The 27,730-nt window shown below is 43.6% G+C and overlaps 2 protein-coding genes across 8 annotated transcripts in view; both read left to right on the forward strand.

Annotated features, from left to right (window-relative positions):
• NRG1 (neuregulin 1) overlaps nt 1–27,730 on the forward strand; it is a 183,233-nt gene that overhangs the window by 61,227 nt on the left and 94,276 nt on the right. For 3 of the 7 annotated variants that reach the window (XM_075020269.1, XM_075020271.1, XM_075020268.1), the window contains exon 1: nt 19,172–19,799. The exons of the other annotated variants lie outside the window; for them this stretch is intronic. In XM_075020269.1, coding sequence (XP_074876370.1) covers nt 19,172–19,799 — 628 coding nt within the window. Of the gene's footprint in view, nt 1–19,171; nt 19,800–27,730 lie in introns of those variants that run through there. 7 annotated transcript variants of the gene reach the window in all.
• On the forward strand, nt 15,646–18,722 carry LOC142026551 (uncharacterized). Its single transcript, XM_075019674.1, has 2 exons — nt 15,646–15,758; nt 18,557–18,722. The coding sequence occupies exons 1-2, from the start codon at nt 15,646–15,648 to the stop codon at nt 18,720–18,722; spliced, it is 279 nt and encodes a 92-aa protein (XP_074875775.1).

Genomic DNA, 27,730 nt, shown 5'->3' on the forward strand with positions numbered 1-27,730 from the left:
CCGCTTTTTTCCATTCTAAGAAAGTCCAAAACTAGCATTGATTGTTTTGAATTCCTTAATATTTTATGTTATTTAAAGCAATGCAAACATGGAGTGATTCCACTGACTCCACAGGACACACAGTGAAATAAGATTGAGTCTCATCTTGCACTATACTTTTTATACTGTTAGTATGACTTCTATTGTTTCCCTGAAACAGCTCTTTCCTTCCATTTCCCACTGGGGAAATCTTTGGCTTAAAACAAGCTGCAGGCTATGCATAGTTCTTGAATATTTTAATGATCTGCACAAAACCCATTAGCTGCCACAATGGCAACTAATACTTGAGAGACAGTAGGATAACAGTTGTCTTGGAGTCTTCGAGAGACCAGAAGAATCTTAAACGCTAATTTTGCAGGAAGGATGAAGAATTGCCTTGAGCAGCAATGCAGCTCATTCAAATGCGTGTCTCTGTCGCTATGCAGAGTGGTGTTTCAGTTCCCTGGTGTAATGAGCTCTGAATCAGATGCTGTCCCTGGTTACTAGGCACACCACATCTGCAGAGTAGATGCTTGTAACTCATTTATTTGTCACTTTGGAGGGAGGATGAGGTTAAGATAGGTCCAGGGAAGGCATGCTGTGACTATAAATTCTGTATCTTTTTTGGTAGACTAGTAGTCAAGCCAATGTAGCTGTAATCCCTAAGAGTCGCGGATCAATTCTAAGCTTCATGGGAGGTAACACAAATCTGAAATCCTCTCCATGTGTGTTCAGCCAACACATTTGGGCTATGCATCAGTGAAATGCCTCCATGGAGGCAGGGGAGAGAAATTAGGCATGGCTTAGGGACTGTTTACCTTAACCTGTCCAGTTGCATGTTTCTGTCAGATGCAGAGGACTCTTGGTGTCTTCCCCACAACATCTGTGTCCTGCACCAAGTGTGTAAAGGACCTCTCACATCGGCAGCAACACCATAAGCCAATTACACTTTAGAGTACAGGAGCTAAATGCCAGCACCTTACTAATTCTTCCAGCCAAATGGACACCTGGAGAGCTAATGTATTGTTGTACTTACTGCTTGAGTTATGTGTAGAAAATATGCCGTAAAACTCTAGATAATTGGATGTGGATTGCATTTGCAATTATTTGTTCACTTGATAATATGCATGCATCAGAGACCTAATAATCACCCCAGCAAGACAGCACAGTTATAGGCAGGCTGAGCAAATGGAGCTTTTCAATTTAAATGTGCAAATGAAATTTATACACACATGGGCAATATTAGCAGATGGCCAGTAAGGAAGGCTGGATAGAGGGGAGGGATTCTTTCCTTTTAATTTGGTAAGAATTTATTCCTCTGGATGATGTTTCATCCTGAGGAATAGCTTTTATTATCTGTAAATCTCTTGTAAAAGATGAGGTTGCCATTCACAACAACCCAAAAGCAGCATGTATCAAGTACTGGATGGAGAATTTTCTCTGGATGGAGATAAAATCATCAAAAAGAGTGAGCCAAATATACCAACTATTATCAATTCGCAGAACAAGATGTGGAGTGGGTAGCTCTAGTAGAAACACATTAGCTATAGTTGATGAACTGGCACAAGATTGCAGAAAATTTTGAATCTTCCTTAAGGAAAAAAGAATTCTTAAAAAAGCTGGCCATCAACTAACTCTTTAGAATGGGAGGCAAGCACAGAACTGGTTATCACTTTTTTAGACTTGCTGCTCTCAAGCTGATCTACTGTAACCTAGTATTAAAGGGTTGGTGAAGTGTAGGAAAAGCTAGTTTAAGCAGAAAGGAGAAGAGAGCATGTGTGTATGAGCTGACATTTCTGCTGAGCCTTTGTCTCAACCAGATCTCACCACTCATTTCTTAAACACTGCCATATCCTTGGCATCTTCCCTTTTGTTATCACAGAAAATTGTCATTGTGAGAAAGTACATTACAGCATTTATAAGGAACACTGACTAATAAGGGTCCGGTGAGCCTTTAAGGAGCTCTACATACTATTCTGATCTCTGGGGGCTGTTTCTTCCTCAGCCCTAGTCATGATCATGCCTCAGCCTTCAGTAGCTCTGCAGAAAATAGTCATTCCAATCAATTTTCAGCACAATCTCTGCATGCAATGCCACCTGTCAAAATTGAAATATCACCAGCTCTTGAATGAGAGTCCCAGCTGTCAGCCAGTCAAACTGACCATGTGTGAAGCAGCCATGCTGCTGTACCTCCTCTACCTGGCCAGGGAAGAAACAGAAGCTGACCTTCTGGAAAACACCATTTGCTGCAGGGCAGAATTTCTGCTGCCAGCCCATGCTCACAGATGATAGGGAAGCAGACCAGCCAGAGACACACAACAGCAGGCAGGCTGGCCAGTTCCAGTGCCCACCAAGCCCTGTGTCCTGTCTCAGGCAGCAGGCAGCAATTGGTGCCTCGGGGACTGGTAGGGGAAAGACACAACAGAAAGATGATGCCTCTGCTAAATGAGTTTCCACCTAAGCCGTGACCATGAGAAGTAACTCAAACTTTCTGACTCTTATTTTTCCTCTCGTTAGATCTGTGGGGAGTCTTGTCTCTTCTGTAATCTCGTTTGGTTGTTGGCCTCAGCTCCCTCCCACTGTCCCATAGCAACCACTCCCCCATTATGCCTTGGATCAGGTTCCTCACTGTGAGGCCACCTGTGCCCTGTGACTTCAGAAGGGGGCTTCTCCCACCTTATAGACCCAGGGCACTTGGGGACAACAGATGATTAAACCCTAAGCCACTAAGTGGAATGTAATCTTCTCTTGGTCTGCTGCCTCTCCTCATGCCTTATCTACATCGACTAGAAACAATTAGAGCAGCAAGCCACATAATCAAATATTGTGGCTAGAGTCACATGCCATTTCAGACACCTTGAATAGTGTCACACATGATTGATGTGGGAATACAGAGCACCAGAATAAGTCAGTGCTTTACTGATTACTGTTGCTAACTGCAGGCAAGGCCAAAAAGGGAGAGGAAGGTGCAAAAATAATCTTTGTGGAAAAGTGGACTTGTTTTATTACCTAGGAAATGTCATCCTTGCCCTCTTGTGATTGATTGACTTATACCCTAAAGCATGAGGCTTACTAGCTTTTGCATAAGAAGCATTTGGTTTTGTTAGTGCAGCAAGGGAATCCATGCAACTATCAAATCTTTTCTCAAAATTTCCTTAAGAACTTGATCTGAAGGAGGCCTAAGCAAGTAAGTGTTTCTCAATGGCAGATGAGATTTTTTTTTTTCTTTTCTGTTCCCACATTGAAAAAAGAAATGTGTCTGTTCCCCATACAGGAAAATCTAACCACAGAGGGCTCTAAAATCACCTGGCGGGCTGGAGAGGCATAACTTGACCTGCTCCTTTGTTGTGGTTTAACCCCAGCCAGCAACTAAGCACCACGCAGCCGCTCACTCACTCCCCTCCCCACCCAGTGGGATGGGGGACAAAATCAGGAAAAGAAGTAAAACTCCTGGGTTGAGATAAGAACAGTTTAATAGAACAGAAAAGAAGAAACTAATAATGATAATGATAACACTAATAAAATGATGACAGCAACAATAAAAGGATTGGAATGTACAAATGATGCGCAGGGCAATTGCTCACCACCTGCCAATCGACACCCAGTTAGCCCCCAAGCAGCGATTGCCCTGGCCCCACTCCCCAGTTCCTATACTAGATGTGATGTATGGAATATCCCGTTGGCCAGTTTGGGTCAGCTGCCCTGGCTGTGTCCTGTGCCAGCTTCTTGTGCCCCTCCAGCTCTCTCGCTGGCTGGGCTTGAGAAGCTGAAAAATCCTTGACTTCAGTCTAAACACTACTGAGCAACAACTGAAAACATCAGTGTTATTAACATTCTTTGCATACTGAACTCAAAACATAGCACTGTACCAGCTACTAGGAAGACAGTTAACTCTATCCCAGCTGAAACCAGGACATCCTTGCAGCCCACAGAGGTGCCTCTCTTAGCTCAAGAGATGGCGAGGAACATCCTGACTGGCAGAAGGCACTCCCTTCAATACACTGGTGATGTAAGATCATAAAATGGGATACCTTGGAGGTCTCATTTTGCAGCCCATGTGAAGTGCTGAGGAGGATGCATGTGTTAGTCTTTTCAAGACTTCTAACTGGCCTTAAGACTGGCCACAGTTTGACCTGATTATGGTTTATTTGTCCCAGAGCAGATACAATTAATATGTATCACCCACCATTAATACGTGGGCGAACATACAAGGAAAACAAAGTCTTCAGCAGGGAGCCAGCACAAGGCTTCTGTCACTGACACTCGCCTTTGCCCTGTTGTTTCACCCACTGTGATTAGAAATTCATCAAATATGTCTGGAGAATTTGCATGCTTAGCCTACTTTGGAAAGAGGGGATTGTCTAGCTGTGAAAGGAGATTATGCAGCAATTTCCTCCTCAGCACAGCAAGGCAATGAATCTGACTTCATTATAGAGGAAGGATGGGTAAGAACAGTTGCATTTCCTGTGCAGCAAGAGCAACATGAGCTATGCTCCAGGTTCCTTTGGGAATTTCCATGATCATGTTGATTTCAGACATGATGCATAATGTTACTACAAGAAAATGCAGATGTTTAAACAAGAATGCTTGTGGGGAAGAGGAAAGGGATCGATTCATTAAACAATGTGTTTGATCTCAGCTAGACAGACAGCTGTACAAAAGAAGACAGGCTCAAAATTAGTTCCTTGAGTTTTATAACTCATGCATTAATTACTGACAGCAGCAATGTATTTCTGAGATGACCATGATTTTTAATATTATTCTCACATTCTCTCACCACTTATTAAAATATTTCACTGTGTTTTTGTTATGCGAGACGCTGTAAAGAAGTCTTGCAGTTACTTGTATTTGCTAAATAAATGAAGGAGAGAGGTCCCACAAAGCATCTGCATCTCTGTCTTGTGCTTTCACACTCCTGCTTAGGGTGAACACAACTCAGTGCTGCTGGTCAGGCATCAGACACTCCCTTTCTGTTTCCCAGAGTCTCTAACAGATATGCAATCCTGCTTACATTTTTATAAATCATTTACTTGCAGGAAGTTGTACACCTGCAAATGCAGAAATGTATCACAGGGACAACAATCACAAGGACACATTCTCAAATGCTCAAGACAGACAGTCCAGCAATTGGATGTTAGCAAGACACGGATCAAAGGAAAGATTTTCTGAGCAACCCTGAGCACATCCCTTAGGACTAATATGAATGTGGGTTGCAGGCTGGGAATCCCAGACCAACACTTGGCTCCTGAGGGAACAACCCATGAACCCTGAACTGCATGTGCAGGCACCCCAGTGAATGCCCAGAGAGACTTTAGATGCATCAAAACTAAAAATATTTCCTACAAGGATTAGTCCAAAGAATTACCAAAGGTTGTTCCACACTTATGTGCTGAGTGGGGAGCCAGGCAGACAGACAGCATATTAGAGATGGCTAAGGTGGAGCAGAGGAATTTGTCTCCACTTCTGCTCGTCCCCTAGATCCTCAACAATTCCTCAGACATATAAGGAGGAAAAAAAAAAAAAAGGGAGGGGGGGAAGCATTAAACCACCATCAAATAAATGCACCTACTATTTACCTGTGAAGAGATAGTGTTCACCATGTCTTTCCTCTGTCCACAAAGTCTTAGAAAAAAGTTTCAGTGACATTCATCTCTTTAATGTAGAAAATGTTTCATCATTTTCTGCAAAGCTGGAGATTTACTTCAGGAGGAAAACTCCCAAGGGGGAGAAAAAGGGTCGCCCTGTCAGGTTGTTTTAAAATAAACCCAAAAGCTGCTATTAACATCTTGGGTGAGGTCTACCATGGTAAAAGGATCTGAAGGGCAGTTCTGGTTTGTCCAGCACCCTCTAGGGTAAGGAATGGAGGAGAGCCATGAGTCATGAGCAGATGCAGGTGTGAGAAAGGAACTGAAGTGCCTAAGGCCACATGGTTGAGTGTGCCTATATACTAAGTTAGGCCCATTTTAGATGCCTAGGCATATTTTTTTAAACTGGCTATTTTTATTTTTTCCTCATAAAGGAAATGCAGTAACTGCACATGCCTTATTAAAAGATTACTTGTTTGGCTGGTGGCCACAGGCAAGTAATTCCTCTTATTGCTCAATAAATCAAGTTACTATCATTTTAAACACTCTAGCTGAATTTCTGATCAGCACATGAAAGAGTTAACTCCACCACTGTCATGTTACCACATCATTGAAATAACAGCAAATTTGGGGAACATAAATTTTATCCTCTCTTGTAGCATAAATTTGGAGCATAGGCAAATCCTTATAGAACTGTGCACATTCTGTAAAAATCTGTCTCTCACTTGGAAAATACACAAGTAGAACTGCGGACTAGTAAAGTGCAAATAAAATATGTGCAGGAAAGCAGAGTGGTGTCTTTTGAATTTGTAGGCATTTCAAATACATTTTTTAAATTTTTAAATAAAACTTCTTAAAATGCTAAACCGTTTTTTATTTCAGTTAACACAACTCTTCTTATGTACAATAATAATCAGGTTATCCTGGGCTGGAAGGGGGCGTTGATTTAATTTGAAGTGGTGGGTGCCTTTTCTGAAAGGTTTTTCTGTTGCTTTAGCAATTGAAAGCCTTTCTTTCCTAATAGGATTAGCCCAAATAATTACCAAAGGATTTCTCTGTGTCATCTAAGTACAGTTCCCCACAGTGGTATTAAAAAGCCTGTCTGCAGTAAGGAAATAGTCAATGGCCGTGGGTAGCTGAAAAGGTTATATAGTTAACTGTTGCCACCAGTCTGCCAAACCAGAGAAAGTAATCTTCAAAGGCAGGACCGCAGTGGTTTTTACCCTAATCCCCATTGTGCCCAACTGGTGGGAAGAAGAAACAGTAGCTCCTTGTTGGCAAGAAGCTACTATGGAGGGCTCATGGTCAGCAGGGTGAAATGAGGGGCCACAACCTGAATGGTTGGTGTCGTGACAGCCCTTTTGCATGTCTTGTTCAGTAACGCACAAGTGATCCTGGGACAATGAAGCTTTAACATTGCCTGTGCCAAATTTCATGCTAGCCCTTTGATTCTGGCTGCAGACCTGGGTTCTCTCCTCTGGCCTATTAGGAAGGAAGTCTAATTGTACTTCTTTGATGGATCCTTGAAATCAGTGAGGCATGTCAACGGGCTGTGGGAGAAGCTTCTGACTCTTCAGCTTTAGGACAGCTCCTTGCTGCTTTTTATGATTTTTACATTTTAGGCTCCGTATTGAGGAGTTACAGATTTTGTACAAAAAGAAGAAACCTCCTGAGGAGGGGAAAAAACAAAATGTGACTTGGCTTGAGACTGCACGATGGCATCCTGCTGGGGGAGCAGGTCTGAATTCATTTCTGTGACTTTAATCCATGTATCTAATCTGTAGCTTTATCACTTGTTCAAGGCACACTGTATTTTTCTGCTGTTCTAAGCCTTCATTTCAGGGATTCTGGCTATGTATGTATATTTGTATGCAGCATAATATGTTGTCCAGGATAACTGGAAAATGACATCTGAAAGGCATTTCTTCAGCATGTGTGGGCAGATACCAACTTGACAGATACATGTCTGTAATGATAGATCATTGTTCAGTGTGCTAGGAAATAAGCACTTCTGGCCTGACTTGTCTGATATTCCTTGAAATCACAGGACATGTGTGGGCATTTTTCTGAGCTCACTGTGAACACTGTGTTGTTTCGATGGGAAAAGGGCTTGGTAAAGACCTTTATTTGGGGTGCTTTGTCTCATCCTGCTATCTCTACCTGTTTCCTTTCTGCTCATCCTCTGGAGATTTCCGACTTGCATAATTGCATTTGAACATAATCACATTCGTGGATCAAAGAAAATGCACAACCTTATTGTTGCAAGTTAATTGTTCCTGGAATAATTCCTGCAGGTTGCCTACCATTGCCTGTCTTAGTGACAGATTCAGACCCATCATTCCTCCCAGCTTCTGTGCTTTTCCAAATAGCTGGTATTATTTAGCCACTTTAGTTGGCGCTCTTGGAAACTCTGTCATTACCTAATGCATCAGTGAGCTGACTGTTGCCAGTAGCTACAACTTACCTCTACACTGGTAAGCAGTAAACCTGAACTTTCTGTAGGCTGTGGCCACATTAATAATGCATTATGTTTCCTGTAACTACATACATGCACAGTGATTTTTTTTTTTTTTTTTTGTAAGAAGAAAGGAGATGGAGCTAGAGGGTGGAAGGTAGTGGAAATGGCTACAACTAATTATTAATGCTGACTAGACCCCAGCTGCATAGATTTTTAATTAGCCCATGTCTAACCCTAGTTGTCACTGTTGGGATAATACTAGCACTTCTTAAATGGGCTAGTTTAGAAGGGGAAGTGTAATGTGTGCTTACCCTACGCTGTGTAGTGTTACTAGCACATACTCAGCAACAAAGGCCAGAACTTCATCCTTTTTCATTTTTCAGTTCACTTAGTTAAATTGTAGTCATTTTTTGTCCTTCAAGGCAGCCTCAAAGAGTGATTTCTGTGCAGCTGAGCAGGGCTGCTTTCCTGATGAAACCATGAACTGATGCCTAACGAAGGAAAGGCATGTAATATGCAGAATTTCATGTATTTTTCAAGTGTTATTAGCAAGGCCTCCAGAGAATCATTTCAAATTGATCAGTGAGGCAGGAGCACCATCTTCACTCTTTGGGGCAAAAGGAGTTCAAAATTCAAGACACCTTACTTTTTCCTTCCTTAGCTGAGCTTCAGGCTTCTGGAATAAGTAGAAACAATGTTACGTTATGCTCATGAGTATGTGTGTCAGCCTGGTCTGCCCCAGGGATCTCAGGCTTTGCCCTGTGGAGCTTGTGCCTTTAGCATCGGATCTATTTTGGTCACATCCTTGTTTTCTCCTCTAGCATGTGCAAAGTTGTTAAAATACAGTCCCTTTATTGAAAACCCTGAAGGAAGGACACAAGGTTTAGTGTGAAATTAGAAACATAGGGAGGATTTGTTGCCCTTTGGCAGCTTTTAATTTAATTGGAGTTAAGTGGCAGTTAAGCAGTATGCAGGGAATTTTTAAGCAACAGCAAGGCATCCCTCAAGTGAAAGCAGGTATTAGGACTTCACCATCTCTGTGGTTGAGCAGGCTGAAATCTTGCCCACACTGGCAAGAAATTTGGCCCCATCTTTGCAGTAGTCAATGTCGGAGGGAATGGTAGAGTGTTATAGGGTCTGGCTTCAAACTGTGGCCCTTATCAGAAAGGGATTTAGGGACACAATTCACCTCATCTGTGTGTGTACAAGCCAAGGTCTCTAAGTGCCTCCTCCTTGCAGCCTCTAGGTGCTTGTTTCCCTTCCCCACCATCATGGCCACCTTTCCCACCACAGACTTAGCATACCTAAAGTGGTGTACATGAGGACAGCTCTATTTTATTTGACTTTTTCTCTGGATGGTAATTTGGATGAGCTTGGCTGGGAACACAGGATACAGTGCAACCTCAGCCCTGCCTGTCTGGCCCACCCTTTCAAATACTCTTTCAAAGTAAATGCATTTATTCCCTAGGCACCCTCAAGAAAAAGGAAAAAGACAGCCTGTCCCCTGTAGTCCTGTTGCCACTCCACAGCCTCTGTGGTGAAACACAGGCAGATATAAGGCATCCCCGATGAACCTGACCTGCAGTTTGAACACAGGAAATGCTGCAGGAATAATGCATCCATCAAATGAAATGATGATTGCTGTAAACTCATTCTGATACATATGTATGTATGAGTGCGTAAACACTCTGTCACATACTGTCGTTGTCAGTAGTGGAGATTAGAAATACCTGGATTCTGTAGCAAAGGCTCCATTTACCTGCCTTCCTCTGTCCTGTTGTGGGCTTTAAAGACCTGGTTTTTGCTCTGTCACTGCCTCCTATGCCCCATTTCCAGGTTGTCCAATGTCTTGCAGAAGGGGAGTGTTTCCAAAGCTACCCTACTGCTCTTACACCATCCAGCAGCAATGGCCCACATTGTCCTGAGCTGTGCATGCCCATGTGTTAAATGCAAACAAGTTATAATGAACCCATTTTACCCTGGTGTAGGGGTCTGCTCAGTGTCTGGAGCATCACAGAGCCTGCGTCAATGAAATGAGAGTACAGCAGATATATTTCTTTAAGGTTTCAGAGTTTCCTCTTTGCTGTTTTCCTCTCTTGCTCTTGACAAGACCCAACCTGATGCAGGAATATTAAAGTCCTGTGTATAAGAACAGTTAATTAACTACCTTACTTCAATTTGGATTTTGATTTCTAAAAGGTGAGAGTTTTGGTTTTGTGCCAGACCATATACAACACAAAGAGAGCCTGGGTGCAGGGGTGAGAAAGATGTGACAAGACATTTTAAAATGCAGGCTAGGGTTTACATTCAAAACACAGCTATGTAGTAAAACCATATTTGATGAGACTACTGAAAACTCATGACTAGACATAAAATCTCCTTTGTCATACTTATCTGAATTCTTCTTAATTATTTGCTGGAAATTGACGAAGTTTTCTAGCCAATGCCAAAGGAGTGATTCATGCCTTCTATGGCTTTCTGAATGCACTAAGAAAGAATATTAAATATTAAGTGTCCTTGATGATACTAGGATTCTGAGGCATAATGAGAGCTGTTGCTTTTGTTATTGTTGGAATTTTGCAGTTATAAATACTGTGTTGCTTATCAGTTTTAAACAGCGAACATCTCAATTCTGCTATCTTGAGCATAATCAGGCTACGTACAGACATGATCAGAGCCGGACTGAATTAATATCTTGATTTCGGATAAAGTAGAATAAATTCTTTATTTGGAGGTATTTGCAGAAAGCTGCTAAGCAAACCAGCTCTTGAGCTGAAGTCATAACATTTTCTGCAAGCAAAATTCTGAAGCTTGCAGATTCTGAATGTATGACTGCACTGTAAGATGTACTTTACAAATCTAAGCCAGTAATATGTCAATGTCTTATCATTAATACTCGTTTATGTAATGCTACAGAAATTCTTCCATGTGTTAGACTGGCTCTATGTCTTTGACTTCTTTCCTTCTGTTTTTCTAATAGCCAAACTATTGAATATACATATGCTAGAGAACTGCCTATGAAAAAGTCCATGTGTAGTTGAAATTTTGAAAATGACACTTTAAAGTTAAGTAAAGTTTGATGCCTTAAGTTAGCAGCAGTTGTGAATATGTGTAGGTACAAAAATAATTTGTCTTTACAAAAAAATGAAAGGTGTAAGTAGCGTCAAGATTTTTCAGAATAATGGGTATCTTGTTGGGATCTTCCAGGAGCTTCTGCCTAAGTTAAGCCTAGATTCAGGAAGGGTCTTGGGTCATGGTTTCACTATGCAAAGTCTTTGGTGAGAAGACAAGGTCAAGGAACTTCTGTCCTCTGGACCATGGTCCCCATTCTTCCAGCCTACATATCTTTATGGGACCAGGCTGGGAATTAGTTGGTAACCTTACCCATAAAAAAAAACAACCTTAAAAGAAATTCTTTATAAGTCAAAAATCAGTTCTCTGATCCAGTTGAAAGCCTGGCCACATGAACAATGTTATGAATTAGTGCAGGTGACAGAACAGAGGGACCAAAAAGAAAAGAGAGACAGGGAAAAGGTTGATATTGCTGCCAAACTGTTTGGCAGCACATGAAACCACGGCACTACGCTCCAAAATACCTTTTCGGTTCCTGAATTAGGCTCTGATTCAAAAAGGCACTTAAATATATGATGTAGTCTATCTCTAATCAGGAAGGCATTTCACCACTTGTTTAACTCCATGCACGTTTAAGTACTTTATTAACCAGGGGTCAATGGGGGAGGGATAATTCCTTGATTCAGGGCTTTTGGGACCTTTACTCAAATTTTCAGTGTCCAGTGACTCCCCAGCAGCAACAGCACTGTGGATATGAAGGCTGGCCAGCACGAAATCCTGCATAGCCGTGCCTGTGCAAAGTAGCAGTACTGCCACTGTCCTGTGAACACCCACGAGGAATTTATTCCGTTTGAATAAAGTGGCTCAAATGCAGGCACGCAGATGCATTTGAGGACTAAAGTGGGTGGGAGTTAATGAGTGACTACAATGCTGCCCCAGCTAAACCCAAAACCAAAACAAAACAGAAAACTGCACATGGTCTTTCTTCTGCTGCTTCTGCCCTCAGACAGAAGAGCCTAGCTGAGCATGTTACGTGTCTATGCATCTCTTAAATGCTCCTTTACCACATGGCAGAGCTAATTATCATTAGCCTGAACAGTGGCAGGGCTCATCCCAGTTTTGTGACTGAGCAGAGGCTAGGGGAATGAGTCAGTGTCATTGATGAAAAACCCTGACATTTGTGGTTTGATATTGGATTTCTGTGTCTTGTGTAGTGCCACTAGCTCTGCTTTTGATTAGGATGAAAAAACCTCAGTGTCTCACATTTCACTTGAAGATGAAAAGACTCAGAAAACCTTTTGGTTCCCCTGAAATAACAGCCCATTTTGTGGCAGTTTTCAGTTTCAATTACTGGCTGCAGCTATTTAAAGTATAAACATCTGTAGCGTTCGCTACATATCAAGGTGCCACACTTAGATCACTGGTCAGCCCGGACCCGGGAAAGAGACAGATAACACACACAGTGTGAGAGCCAACGTCCGCCTTTTATTGCGCAGTTAATTCCTTTTATACTAACAAGGGGAGGCGGGATTACAGGTACATCACAAGGCTGCGACTAACCCTCTAACTTTCCGTGACATCGCGAGATCTTCCGAACACCAAACCCTACAAACATCTCTTGAAACAGCCATTGTAGTTGTGTTGTTTTTTCAAATCACTGTTTCTGCAAGCCACAGCTATTGGACTTACAGAAAGCATGTTCCTGGTGTAAACGTACACGTGACATCAGTACAGAAAATGCTGCCACAGAGGCAACATGAGCTCTCCCAAATGTTTTTACAAGCACTGAAGTTTGTATTCTGTGCTCCAGACTTTTCCAAGAAATGTATTAGTGTGAAGACCTGCTTCTGACTCACCTATGTGGGCAGGGCAATAATTCCAGTATAGTGGTTTTGGCTTCAGGGTATGGAGATGGTTTGGATACAGCCCCTTCATGTCCCTGTCTCCTGTGTTGTCTGAGGGTAGGAGGTCTTCCTACAGCAGCCCTCTTATGCCAAATGAATTAAGCACACTAATGATTCTGCTGACATTGATGTATTTACCCTCATGTCTAAGGCTGAATGTGTGCTTAAAGGTTTGTACTTTTACTGCTCAAGTTTTCCTGCATTTTCGTACGGGCTTGATGTTCCTTCTCCTCAGTCACATATGGCTGCAAACGGCCAGAGGATTTAAAAAAACGTATAGAGGAAAACGTGGTGGTAATGGGCAGAGACATATAAACAGCACTAGCACATGTATCCTGTTTGCTTTCCATCAGGTGAAAAATGGGATGTGTGTGTATGCAACTGTTAGCCTGTCCCATTTTAACATTTGCAGTTCCAGTGACAGGACCAGTATAGAAACAAAATGAAGTTTTCTCCATGTGCCATTTGAGCTGAAAGATGAGGTTTTTAGTGAAGGCTTTTGGAAGGACTCAAAGGGAGAGAGTACTGGCATCAATCCAAGGGAGATGGATTAAGGAGGGAAGGTTGGTGAAGCACTGAAAACAGGAATAAATGAATCGTTTGCATTGTGTGTGATAGCCCACTCTTCCCACACCATGATTGCTGGCAGTGATGCTGCTTATTGGGCCTGCTCACCTGCTTTGGGTCACCCCCCATCTTTAAATAGTGCATTTATTTAATTTGAAGTGCCTGCAATCAATAAAAAGAGAACCTTTTATCTTCCTCATCAATCTCTTGTTAATGAACGTGCACTTTTTTTCTTTTTAGCTTCTTGGTTTCAATGCTTTTAATTTCTCAATGTGTGGAAAAAAAGGGAGTGCAGTCAAACACATGATGGAGCAGTTGATGCCACATATTGCTGCTTGCTTCTTTCTGAAGAATTGGCATGTTCTTAAAGCAAAGCAGTGGCCTGGGGGAAGATCACTTGCCCTGCACTGATCTGTGATCCCCTGAGCATCCTTTCTTAAGCTGTGATCCAACAGAGTCATGAATAACCGCTTGTGAAGGCATACTTTACTTTCCTAATGTCCCAGTAGTTGCAAGAAAGTACATAATTCTTAGAGAATCTTTTTGTGGGCTACTGGGACTTTATTTAAAGCAGTTGCATATTTGATATCCAATTGCTTCTATGAGAATGACTCACCAAGCCTAATTTCAAAAACTTTCAGCAGGTTTGGGTCTGATTATGGCATGACTGAAGGGTCATCTGAGTTAAATGGTACTTGCTGCTCTAATTTGCAGGATGTTGTCAGTTATGATCATGTATCTATTTAAGCTTCATCCACATATTTGTGGCTGGCCAGAAAGAATGGTCCTCTGCAGTTTGGTAATACAAAATCAACCTCCTTTTAGGACCTGTAAAACTGAAGGAACAGATACAGCTTTTTCCTCCTCATCATAGGCTGGAGGTTAATGCCGACTTCGGCTTTGTGTCTTTCCTTGAGTCCGTTGGGAGTGGAACTTTGCAAAAACACTCCACAAAATAAAATTTCAGTTTCGTAAGACTTGAGTTTCAACCTGTCACTTACATATGGCAAGAGTCCAAATCTCAGTCACAGCCTAGCTTCATTAGTGTAGAATCACACTACTTTTCCCTCTAAGCCAAGGAGGCACAAGCTATATAATAATCAGAAATAAATCTTTGCGTAAGGACCTAACCTGATTACAAACAGGCAAGTAATTTCCTTCTTTACCTTTCTGTATTGACCACCAATGGGCTACCCTAGTAAAACTTTGTTACCTCCAAGGTCATGCTCCCTCTTGCTCTCTTCCAGAGTCTCCCTTTCTGTTAACCAGTTCTGGCTCTTTTCCAAGGCACTCGTCTCTTCCAGCCTGGGCCAGAACCCATGTTTAAGCACAGCACACCAGTACTAGCATGTCACTACAGACATGTAAAAGCCTCAAAACGGCAGCTGCAGGAAAGTATTTCTGTATTGCTTTGGGGGGAAAGGGGAGCAGAAAGAACCCCCCAAACCCGCAAACTCTACCTTCAGTTTACAGTCATATCTTCAGACCCAAAGTGAGAGACCATCAGCCTTTAGTGCAGCTGCGAGAGCTGGCACAAACGGCAGCATGCTCCCTTACCAACCCAGATGTGGCAAAGAGCGTGGGGTTGCATTTTTGTCCAAAGGGTCCCAAATGGAGCCAGCACTGTGCAGTATCGGGTTGCAGCATGGTGGGCAGGCTGTGTCCTGGCCCTGGCTTTGGCCACCTGTGGAGCGGGGCCAGGGAAGCATCCGGGCCAGTGATTCAGCATTGCCTTTCTCCCTGGTCGGCCGGGGAGCAAGGGGAGCCGCCAGGCACCCCCAAAGGCAAGGTGCCGCCCTGCTCTCCTCGCTGCAAGCCCCAGCACCCCACAGCTCCAGCGGGGCTGGGAGGCTGAAGCAGCTCTGCAGACTTCCCTGGGACGGGGGACGGCAGGAGGAGGAGGAGGAGGAAGTCTGAGCAGAGCTTGGCTGCACGATGCTGGAGCAGGCAGCCTGTGTGCCAGGTCTGGAGGTGCCGCAGGGGAAGGGACCTGCAGCAGAGGAGGGTACTGCAGCCTGGAAGGGAGCCAGGCCCCACGGAGATGCTGCGGCCGCGGAGGCGGCGGGAGGGGCTGGAGGTGGCTGCCTACCGGCAGGAGATGGTACAGCCAGGCTGGGCCCTGGCCAGTGGAGGAGAGTGTGAAAAAGCAAGGAGGTAGCAGAAGCTATCCTGGCTCCGTTTAGCTGGGGGGGCTCAGGCAACAGGCAAGACCCCTTTGGCAGAGCCCTTCCCCAGGCCCTGCCAGCTCACGGCCCCTCTGGTAGCAGGGTGAGGAGAGGGGCAATGCACACACATGCAGGGGAGCCCCTTGATGTGTCCCCACTGGGCTCCTGGAACAAGAAGCTCTGAGGTTTCACGAGGCACTGTGCAGGCAGACGTGGCAGCCCATGGTCTGACCCGGTAATAATCCATCTCCCTGTCCAGCTATGTAGCATTGTGCACGATTACTTCAACTTCATGGCAACCCTTGTAAGAAAGGTGCAAGATCTCCACATGCATTTCTGTTCACTTCAGTGCCTGAAAGATGTGAGCAAAGCAGAAACATAATCTAAAGGATAGTAGTTAAATGTGGGTAGGCTGGAGAGTAGTGAAGATTATAGGAGAAAACTGAACACAGGTAGTTTGCCTGGAAGGACAGTGCAGGGAAGATGTGGGCAGGGCAGTGGATTAAACACAAGCTCAGAGCAGTGACAGCAGGGAAAATTGTCTTACTGGAAATAGGAAGGTTGAAATACTAGACATGGATGAAGAAGGCATGACATTTTAAAAAATTTGTGCCAAGCACTCAGATGCTGGGGTATCTCATCTGTGCAATGAAGAGAGTACTCCCAGCTGGTTCTCAACTTGCACTCTGCTTTGAAGAGTGTTGCTTCAGCTTCACACTGGAGGAGCAACTTGTGTGTGCAAAAGTATGTCTGGTTTTCCCAGATTTGTCAGTTAATCTAATAAAAGATACATCCTTTCCCTAAGAAACATTCCTTACTTGTACCCACAGACCACCACAACTGTCACAGCAATACTGCTGTGATGTTACCCTTTCTACAAGGGCTGTGTTGTTACTGCTGTTTGAAATAGGTTTTGAGATACTTGAATAGAGGCTGCAGTCATGCAGAATATTACTAGCTAAGGAGCACATGTGCTTTGTAATAAGAGGAGGCATGTAAGTAAATATGCAATGCAAGCTGTTCGTTCTGTCTGAGGTTACTGATCACATCATTAACCTGAGGACCAGACACTTTAGTGGTAATGTAGACTAGATTGTATGACGATTTATCTTTTTACATTCTTCCAGAGAGTGTTATCACTGGCTGTGCTTTAAGGTAAATTCTCCAGGCGCTTGAATGTAGTAGCATCGTGATTACTTCAGTTGGCTACTACAGCCTCACAGGAAGCTTTGTGATCAGACATCCATCAATTAGTCCTTGACATGAGAGTCTATGAAAACACTATGGGATTCACTGAAATTTTGATAAACCTTTTTTTATGCGAATGTTACTAATGTTCCCATGGAAGTCGGGATGGGGGGAGGCAGGAAGATGAGATGGGCAGAGACAGACATCTTTTTTTTGTCACTACCGAAAATACTTAACTACAGAGGAAATTACTTTTTGGATGCCTGACTAAGGTACCAGCAAAAATGAGTTCGGGGCAGTTTGTAGCACTTGATTCTTTGTTTCCTTATGCATCCTGCAGCCATTTATACTAAGGAGAAAGGGGGATTCATGCTGCCAAATCTTCAATGCAAATGTTTTCACTAAGTCCAAGGAACTGGAAATTGTGTTAAAAGACTGTCTCCTTTTATACACGTCTGTATTGTTACACAGGTGTACTTTTCTGTGGGAGACAAAAGAGACTGGGAATGGCGCTGATCCTAATCTTACTTTCATTAAGTTAATACCCCTGTATTACACTGCACTGGTGGAAATGGGAGTTAATGCTAGGTATTGGTAGAGGTGAGGAATGACAGGTAAATTGAAGAACAAAGTGGAAGCCTTGTTAATAATAATATTCTTTGATTTTTTTTTTTTTCCCCTAGTCTAAGGGGGAGTGAGGATATATATGTTAGCAGCATGTGAGCTCTTGAAAAGTGTGTTCAGGAGCTGGCTTTAGCGTGAGGTCTTTGCTTTTTGGTTTTGGAGGGTTTTGGCAGGGAGGTTGAAAGATGAAATATTAAAAAAAAAATTATGCAAACCTCTCTGTAGTAACATAAATGCAAATTTGTCAGAGGCAGGAATGCTTTTGGGTTTTGGTTTTTTTTCCCTCTGCTTGACTTAAGATGCATCTCAGCACTATTCCGAGTGCACGAAACTTATTCAGGGGCTTGGAAAGAAAAGCTGTCTCTAGGTGTCAGGCAGGGAGAAACTGCTGCCGGAAAGCGGGTCTTCCCGCTGGGAGAGATCGGGTATCAGGCAGAGCGAGCCTAGTCCAGCCCAAAGAGCTCCCACCGACACCCGGTCCTCGCCGTAGGACCCTGTCATCGATGGCCGCCGCCTCTGGCCGCGCTTCGGCTGGAGAGAGGGAGCGGGCGGGCGCGCAACTCCTGCCCTCTCTTTCCCTTTGATTTGATGGCCTTTATTCCCCCTAATTGGATAAAATAGGAAGTCGCTGACAGTCCTGCGTTGCTGGGTGTACTGATTTCCCTCAGACCAGCCCTGCGGAGGGCGGGGGGTGGGGTGGGGGAGGAAGGAGCGAGTCTGTACATCAGGGAAACAGGCTGCGAGGGGGCTGGGGGAGCGGGGCGGGGGGGGGGGGGAGGGGGGAAAGCAGGAAAGTGAATGAGCGCTCAATAAGGACAAAGAGGGAGGGGAGAAAAAGGGAGTTACCACCGTCTTGGCATAGCTCTTCCTTTCAAACCTCTGTGTAATGATATTGTTTGCAGTGATGCTCAGACAGCGAGCACCTGCTGCTCTGTAATGATTCAGCCTCTTTCAGCCGCCGCTGTAACACGACAGGATGCTGCTGCTGCTACTGTCACTTCTGCCGCTGCCGCTGTTGTTACAGATTTTGCTTTTGCTCCTTCTACCGCATGACAATTGTTTTCCTCATCTAAGCAGATACCAGCCTCAGATGCTCAAGGTGAGAGTCTTGCCTTTCGCTCTGGGCTATTGGTTCACTTAATCCAGTCAATTTGTTTGGTGTCAGTGGTTTTCTTTCTCTCATCACCCTCCTTCCCTGTTTTGTTTTGTTGTGCTTGCTTTTGGGGGATGTTTCTTCCCTCCCGCAGAAGAGCTGGAATTGCTTGAGAGGCATTTAAGGAATTATAAAAGTGGACAGCAAACAGGAGCTCAGTAATTGTGAAGCTACTCTTGCTTCAGAGAGGCAGAGAGAGTGAAAGAGGGCTAGGGGGAAGCGGGGAACAGGGGTGGTCTCATTTTTCCTGTGCATTGCTCCTCTTCCAGTTTGGATGATGTTGCTGAGCTTGGACCTTTTATTGACTCCCACTCTGTGATTTTTGCAGAGCACTGTGACTATTACTACCATCTCTTTTTGTCTGTGTCTCACAGTAATGGACTGTGATAGAGTTAAGGCCTTTTGGAGGTGAGCTGTTTGAGAGCTGATGCTTAAACATGTCTGAAGTAGCTGCTGACACTTTCCCCAGCCCCTCAGCTCAGCTGAGCCCTGATGCATCCCTCAACGGGCTCCCAGCTGAGGAGAACATGCCGGGGACCCAAAGAGAGGACAGGAGGGTCCAGGGGATAGCAGGCCTTGCCACGACCTGCTGTGTGTGCCTGGAGGCAGAGCGACTGAAGGGCTGCCTCAACTCTGAAAAGATCTGCATCGCCCCTATCCTGGCTTGCCTGCTCAGCCTTTGCCTCTGCATTGCTGGCCTCAAGTGGGTCTTTGTGGACAAGATTTTTGAGTATGACTCTCCTACCCACCTTGACCCTGGGAGGATAGGACAAGACCCAAAGAGCGCTGTGGATCCTACAGCTCTATCTGCCTGGGTGCCTTCAGAGGTGTATGCCTCACCCTTCCCTGTACCTAGCCCCAAGAGCAAGGCTGAAGTGACAGTGCAAAGTGACAGCTCGCTCGTGCCCTCCAAACCGTTCCTCCAGCCTTCTCTGTATAACCGCATCCTAGATGTTGGGCTGTTGTCCTCTGCCGCACCTTCGCTGTCACCATCCTCCCTGGAGCCTACCACAGCATCTCAGGCGCAAGCAACAGAAACCAGTCTCCAAACTGCTCCAAAACTTTGTAAGTAGAAGCTATGTGTTTCTTTGTTTTTCCCTTCCGCAAAAAAAAAAAAAAAAAAAAAAAAAAAAGGCACTTAACTGTTCTGCAGCTGTCCTCGAGGAGGACATATGATTGGCATGCAAAGCTTATATGTGCTAAGACAGGTACAGCATGGATTACCTTCTGAGGAGAGCACATAGGGGCCTCTGAACTTAGTTCTGAGGTGTGCATGGCAATGAAGAGTGCTTCATTTGGGACCTTTGTAAAGCATCAGTACCACCCTTTTCTCTGCATCCACTTGTAGGGAAGTATGTGATTTACTTCAAGGGTTTATCTGATAGCTATTCTACATGGTCTGTCAGCGTATTTTCCCTAGAAATTTGATTTGCATCCTGTGCCGGATCTTCTATGTGTGTTCATTTTCTTTGCCTTGTCTGCAGAGCACTTCTGCTACCCTCTTCCTGAAGTCCATTGCTGGCAGACATCTCTGTCATCCTCCTGAAACAGTCTGGGAGGACGGTGGGAAAGAGACTGTATTTGAAGAAGTTAGAGACTGGGAATTATTAATTTAGCAGTTAATTTATAATTTTTCCCTTTACCTTAAAAGCATAGTACATGTTTCTCTGCACCTTTCCCCTCCTCTAGGAGCTGATTCTTGTTGGACCTGTTTCTCAGACATTGCCTCATTGACTTTCATGGGGCGTTTCAGGAAAGCATTCTAGCTGATGCAGGAGCGGTCAGTTTTCAAATTAGTCTTTGCTCATCCCTAAAGCAAAAAAATATCCAGGGTACCTGGATTATTTTCCCAGTAGTGATCATAAAGCATCAAAATACTGCATTGCTTATGTGTAATTTCTTTGACATTCATCATTTTAACCCATCAAATCTGGAGCAGATCAAGCCAGCAATTCCTGAGCCATGTAAAATTGTACAACTCTAGAAGAGAAGGCAGCATGCTGTTGTGCTGAGAGCACAGGGCTGAGGCTTCCTTTGGAAAGCTGCAGTGATCAGAATGAGCAACTGTGTTCCTTGCAAACTGCCTTGTAGGATCCCATCTCAGTTTTTCTCCCTTGTGCCTTCCCTGTAATGCCGCAGGATGGCCACCTTGTAGGTGGTACATACTGGACCTCACCCTGAAGCCTTGAAGTCACTAGAACTTCGCTACTAAGTTTAGCCTAACCAGGACTGGACTCAGTATAGATATATGGCAATTGGATTATATATAACATTTTGGGCCAACCACCTTGCCGGTGAAAATGAGCATAACTACAGTGATTTCAGTGGAGGTCCTTTTGGCTGAGAGTCAGTCCTGAATGGCAATTCCAGAATCTCTGAAAGAAAATTTTAAGTATTCCTGTATAAGTCCTGCTGCCTTTTGCTTAGATAATGGGTGACAATCAGCCTTCAGATTAAAAGTAATTTGTCTGATGGAAACAGCCTAATAGGGAAATATTACTGTGCAATTAAATGACAAGGGGCTTTTTCTGTGGTAGGTAAGACATTACTTGAATTATTGGGACACTTAACCACCTTTGCAGTTATATAGAATTACACTAAGTGATTTTTTTTTTTGTCCCTGGTGCAGAAAATCTTTTTTTGTAGTGCAAATATTATAAGTGACATCAAAGATATGACAGCAATTTTTACTTCATAAAGTGACCAAGGACCACCATCCAGTCAAAATGACCTCTTTTGTGCGAGAGGGAGAAGCAACCAAAAGCTAGTTATGTCAGGACAACCCTCATCCTCTTGAATTTCCACATGTGAGGCAAGCCTTTATCAATAACATGGCTAACTTCATCTCTGAAGTAAATGACAGGGATGGGGGGGAAGAGATTCTTTGGAGCAGTCACTGACAAAAAGCTATTATCTGCAATCAGATCCGCTCATATCTGGGAAATAAATGGTTGTCCAGAAATTAGGTGATTGAGTTGAGTTTGTTTTTTCACTGTTGCCTTACTTTTCTTAAGATAAATATGTTTTAAGGCATCATAGACTTCCAGATAGATACAGACTGAAAGAAGAGGAAGAACTGGCAGCAGGTCAAGTTTGGGTTGCTCTGAGGGAGACGGTTGTGTAGACAGTATTTGTCCTAACTGTGGCATGTAATCCTGACTATGGCAAGGGACTGCAATTCCCTGCAAAGAAAAATAAGAAAATATAGCTGTAAAAGTACACTGCAGAAGATCTGCCTAAGAATTCAAAAAAGCATGAAAAGAACTTTTGGACAACTCTAAAAGCACTGTCTTGGGGTTTTTGAAACAGCTGCGTTTCAAACAGATCATTGTGTTTTATGTAGAGCAAGATTTGTTGGAGAGGTTGATAGATTGCATCAGTGATAACTTTTTTATTTTTTTAATGAATGCCTTTGACAGCTATAAAATTCTCAGAGATATGGCTAGGAAAGTAGCATCTGCAAATTGGATTGTCCCTTCTTTTGCCTCTCAGTACCCTTTTTTCCATTTCAGGCAGGGTGAGGTAACTTGTTCCCAGAAAGCCCCTTTTGTGCTGATAATTTTTTTTTCCAGTGCAGAAATAAAAAACCCTGACACATCTTATATTCTGTGGCTGATATATTGTTTCTAAACCAAGCCCTTCCATGAGTTTCAAAATCCTTTTCTTCTCCTCTCTTTTCTGTCTTACTCAGCATATTCCCCTTAAAGCTATATCCTTCAAGGTCATAGTCTGCAGAGAGCTAATTGATTCTTCTTTCTCCTGGAGCCTGGAAGAGAAAGAGAAGAGAGACAATCCTAGTAATTGTGTCTGTGCATTAGATTCAAGACTGGTCTCACTCTTATTATTATACTTTGCCCTTTATCAGTACAGAAATAATCTCTTCCTTTCTGTTTGGTTTACATTTTATGTTATAATATCATTTCCTCTTTGCTGAAACAGAAAGGAATGGTGAATGTTTTAAAGCATTACCATATTTAGGGAGCATGTCAATATTAGCATAAATACACCAGAGAGGATTTTGTTACAAGCAGCACATAACAGTATGCACTAACCTACAATCTCCCTCCTTCTGAGAAGACATGCAGATTGTAAAAGTGCTAACACAGTTCAGGAGCTAAATTTTACCTCTTCCTACACCATCACCTTTAAATACAATTCCACCCTTTACCGAGGCTGGTAATAGACATGGCTCTGTAGTACTGTCAAAACTGTGTTTCTGTAATGACTGCATCTATACATCTGCAAACCAACCACTCCCCTCTTTACAGGTCTTCCCACTGTTTTCTCTTTCAATTTAAGCAGATTTCCCCCCAAACCACCCACCCAGGTCCATGTAGGCTTGCCTTCCTGGTGTGACAGCTCTGCCGAAGAGTGCAGCACTCCTGCGTTTTGGCTCTGCCCCTAAGTGGAGGTGCCCGAGCCCTTGGCTTTGGGATCACAACTCTCCTGACTTGGTGAGGTGCTACAGCACACACAAGAGGCAGGGCAGGAGACAGACCACAGCACAAGGACTTTGCAGGAGTGGGTTTCCCTGTGAGCAGAGCAAAAGGCCTGGTAGAGACCAGAGTCCAGAAGATGCACCTCCCTAGCAGCACATCTGCACTGCCCCTGTGTCCTTTCCACTTCAGTCTTCCCTGACCACCTCACGTGCTGTGTGCTGATGGGCCAGCTGCACACCTCGCATCACGCTGGTGGCCAGCAGATAACCAACAGGCATGTCTGCATCTCCCTACCTCTGTGCCTACCGAGTTGTGCTGGCTGTAACAGGCAGAGGTGGGTGGGTGGGTGCAGCACTAGACATGTGCATGCCCCTCAGGGACAGGCAGGGCTCCATCCTACCTCTCCTGGAAAATGTGGTGAAGCAGAGAAAGGGCTGTGCACTGCTGTCAACCACCCCTGACTGGGACTGCTCCCTTCACCTGTTTCTGATTTCTGCTGCCACTTCAGGTGTGCTGGGCCAGCATCAGCAAAAGCTGCTGCTTTCTCATCCTCAGTGGAAAAAGTGTTAAGAGTGCCTCTAAGCACTGGTAGTGGGTGTTTACCTAGGAAGTGGTCTCAGTTATCCTCCAAAGTTATCCAAGCACAATGGCTGAATTTCTTGTGTCTCTTTAGAGCTAGGGATGGCAAAAACAGAAAGAAAACTAGCCTGTGCCTTGTTTTGGTATCGTACTGTGAATATTCCTTGCAATTTCTCTCTGCCTCTTTCACCTCTGCTTGTTCTTTCTCAGCTCTGCCTTTGATGTCGTTTCTCCTATACACAGTGATTTGTGATGGTCTGTATTTTACCTCTGTGGCAGGCTGGAGGGAGCCTTTCCCTCCAGTTATAGGTGCTGCAGCCCACCTGAAGGCTTCAATTTATGGACAGCAAGGGTTTGTTCCTAGGAGCTTCACACAGTGGTTTGGTTTTTTTTTCCTTGAAACAGTCTAATTCTGACCCATGCTCTGCAGCTCAAATCCTCATCACAGCACTGTAGGGTTGAGTCCATGCCTGGCAGCCTCTGAAAGTGTCAAGGTTAGGGATGTCTCGGAGAGCTGCAGGGGACTGTACTCTCCAGGAGGGGAGGGCAGATGATACAGCACAGGCTATATACCAGCCTTTTCTACACCCACTGTTATTATGCAGGGCAGTGCCGCAGGGGAGATTGCTTTTTCCCCAAAGTTTGAAGATGCAGGAGGAGAGCACCTTAAAGCAGATGTTGCTCGATTTCTGATACAGTATTGATGTTGACTAGCTTCAGACACCTGACTTAAATGCATACATGAGGAAGCTAGGCAGCCTTCAGCTTCCTATTCAGCATAAAGGAAGAGACCTCCCACAGGCAATTCCCAGCATGACTCTAGCAGGAGTAATTCTCTTTCTCCAATCAGTGTATAGGGAGACTAACCTTGCAATTCAATTTCTAAGCTAAATGTCTGCTACACAATATGAAAACTAGTTTTGAAAGCCATGACTTTTCTTTGATGTGTCCTGTGAATTAACAATGTCTTGTCACAGGGAAGCTATAATCAATCACGGTTAAGATACCAGGCAAGTTCTGAGTCTAACTCAAGAGTGTAATAAAGAGATTCTGATCTCAGTGGGCTCTGAAGACATGACTAGGCCTCTGTTAACAAGCAGCAATAAAGCAAGTGCCACTGTACTGAGCCAGCCACCCTGTATTTCCCTGAAACTTTTCTTTCTCTGCTGTCCCAAAGGTCACAATAGCTTACAGACATATATACTTGTGGCAGGAACACTCAGCGTAAAGTGGGATTGGGACTGATGGGGTGGGATTCATAAGGTGCAGCAATTTTTAGGAGGTTCAGGCCCATTAAGCCTTCTAAAGTGATAACTGAGACTTCCTCTCCCCAGCCCAGTTAGTCACACTGTCTTTAAAATGCCCTCAACAACCACAGAGTTTGTTCAGACAAATTTATTTTTTTGTATGTCTACCATTCCGCTTTTTAACATTCATTGCTTGCATAGAAACAGTTCTTCTATTTAACATGCAGAGGACTGAACTGATGGGTCCTGCGTTTCTTTCTCTTGGCCAAGCACCCCAAATTCATGGCTTTTAAAACTACCCCATGGGTATGGTTTTTCTTTTGTGCACTGTGCATCATGCACAGATCACGATGGAGAAAAAGCAGTATTTCGTGAAGTATTTTCTCTTAATAACAGTCTGAATTTTTCAGTGCAAAATAGTAGTCTGAGCTTGTGTTTATTTTTCAAAGCTTCGTTTTACTTTGTAAACTTCACTGAGAATAAGCCATGTATTCATGTTACATGGAACTTCTGCATGGTCTCCCTCCTCATTTATATATGTATGCATATGTGAGTGTAGAAAATACAATAGGTATATGGAGTGTATGGCCATTGTTTTTTTATTAAAAATGGCATCTGGGATTACTGCATCATAAGTTTCTAAGCAAAACTGGTTAATAATTGATGTTATAACAAAACCCAGGGTTTGGATTTCCACTGCAGAGACTGAAATTATCCTCCTTCAGTATCTACTGTACTTTTAAGTGAACTGTTTTATTTCCTATTCATGCACTGCAAAAAAATGCACACAGCAACCAACCTCATATTTGCAGTGCCTAACTTTTGGGTACAGAGAAACCTTGGGGAACTTTCTCAGCATCTCAGATGAGAAGGCAGAATTTGGCTTGCTGGAGGCTAAGTAACAGGCTAATTGTGATGCAGAGCTGGAATGATATAAATGAGCTTTTTCATCATTTGCAGTCTTGCTAATGGAAATGCAATAGATTTGCTGCAGAAATCCAACTCTGAATCAATAGCAGTACAATGAGACAGCTGGTTCAGGGAGAGCACATGGGATGCCAATCTGCTGCAGACAGTGCCTGGGCAGAGACCCCTCTGGCTCTCTGTCAGGAAGGGGCAGGCAGCTCTAGAGGATGCCACAGCAGGTGATGAAAGACTTCTGAAAGGAAAAAGCCTGCTTTCACCTAGGATGGGGCGGTGTTAGGAGAAAAGGCTTTCTCAGGCTGAGGGAAGAGAATAGTTTCCTTTGAGGAATTCAGATCTGTTTGGACCCAATAATGTCTTTTTTGTTACAAGGTGCTAAGTTAAGCATGGGAGTGTTTGTGCATCAGGTCATGTTCAGGTCACATGAACTCAAGGAAGGACTGAGTCATGGTGTGTAACTTTGGAGACCAGTACATGGTTTTAAAGTATCTCCTGCTAAGGGCTTCTGCTGTTTTGTTCCCCAGGCAGACCACAGAGAAGAGCAGGTGCTGCCTTTTTGTGGATTGCTTTATAGTAGGTACAGTGGATACCTTTACTATTTATACTGGAGGGAGCCCAGTTTCCTGGAGAGTGAGCACTGTGAATCACACCTTGATCTTTCATGTTAAAATGTTATATGAAGTACCACTCAGTAGGAGGTACATATTAAACTCAAATGCCTGAGCATGATCATTCTTTGGCAATTAGAGAGCTCTTGAAAGCAGCAAGGGAGAAATGCCTATGCATTATTTTGGGACAACGTATTTACACCCTGTCCTGTCTCATCCTGTCTCTCATCCCCCTTCCCCAACCCCAGCAGAGTCTTAGTCACTCAGACGAAAGGAAAGGTTTTAGGTGGGGAAAAATGGACAGGGACAAATCCAGTGGGACATGGCTGGCTGCCACTCAGGGCTGCTCTAAGCCAAACCAGAGGCAAGGTCCGTCTAGCTCTGGGCAAGATCAGTGGTATTGTGGTATCCATCTATTACCTCTGCTCCTGTATTGTTTTATTATGAAAGTCTTATTTTAATATAAATCTTCTCACAGAATATATTCAGCTTTTTCACATATGCTTTCACTACCCCCTCCCCCACTTTTTCTTTTTTATATCTATGCTTCATCCCGGAACTTGCTGGCAGTGCATTCTCATAACTCAGACAGCTTTTTATTTTGGCAATGAATATTGCTTCAGTTTTTGAGATTAAAAGAAATCAATACTGGGTTGATAGTCACATGGCACTGGGGGGGGTATATGAAGCTATGATCTTAAGCATGATTCGTGACATAGTTCAGTATTTCTATCGAATTCCTGAAAGATATTTGAATGTTACAATTTTTAACAGTCAATTAATTCATGTGATTAGACAGATCAAAGGAGAAAAAAAGAGTATCAAGCTCATTCAAAAGCTTTTCTCTTATGCAAAAAAAGAAAAGACTCAGAGCTTATAAAATATGACTTGAGTCTTTCAAGGTGGTAACTGGAAGTGAGTGTAAAGCTGCTAGAACTGGATCTTGAGAAGAGAAACTTATGTTTTTCTCTGTACTAAATTAATCTGGATAAATAATTTAGCTTTTCATTTTGAACGAAATGGCCTGAATTTTCACTGGCATGAAGATTCTCAGGTCTGTAGCCCTGTAAGACCTAGCAGAGCATTGGGATGCACTGGTCCATGACCTACATGACATAGAGTATCTTCCTGACTAAGGTTTCTTCCAGACCCCTACCAGTTGTGTTGTGAAGACTGAGAGCAAGACAGTGTCTGTCTTT

This window comes from Buteo buteo, chromosome Z (assembly GCF_964188355.1).
Source record: "Buteo buteo chromosome Z, bButBut1.hap1.1, whole genome shotgun sequence".
NCBI classification, from domain to species: domain Eukaryota; kingdom Metazoa; phylum Chordata; class Aves; order Accipitriformes; family Accipitridae; genus Buteo; species Buteo buteo.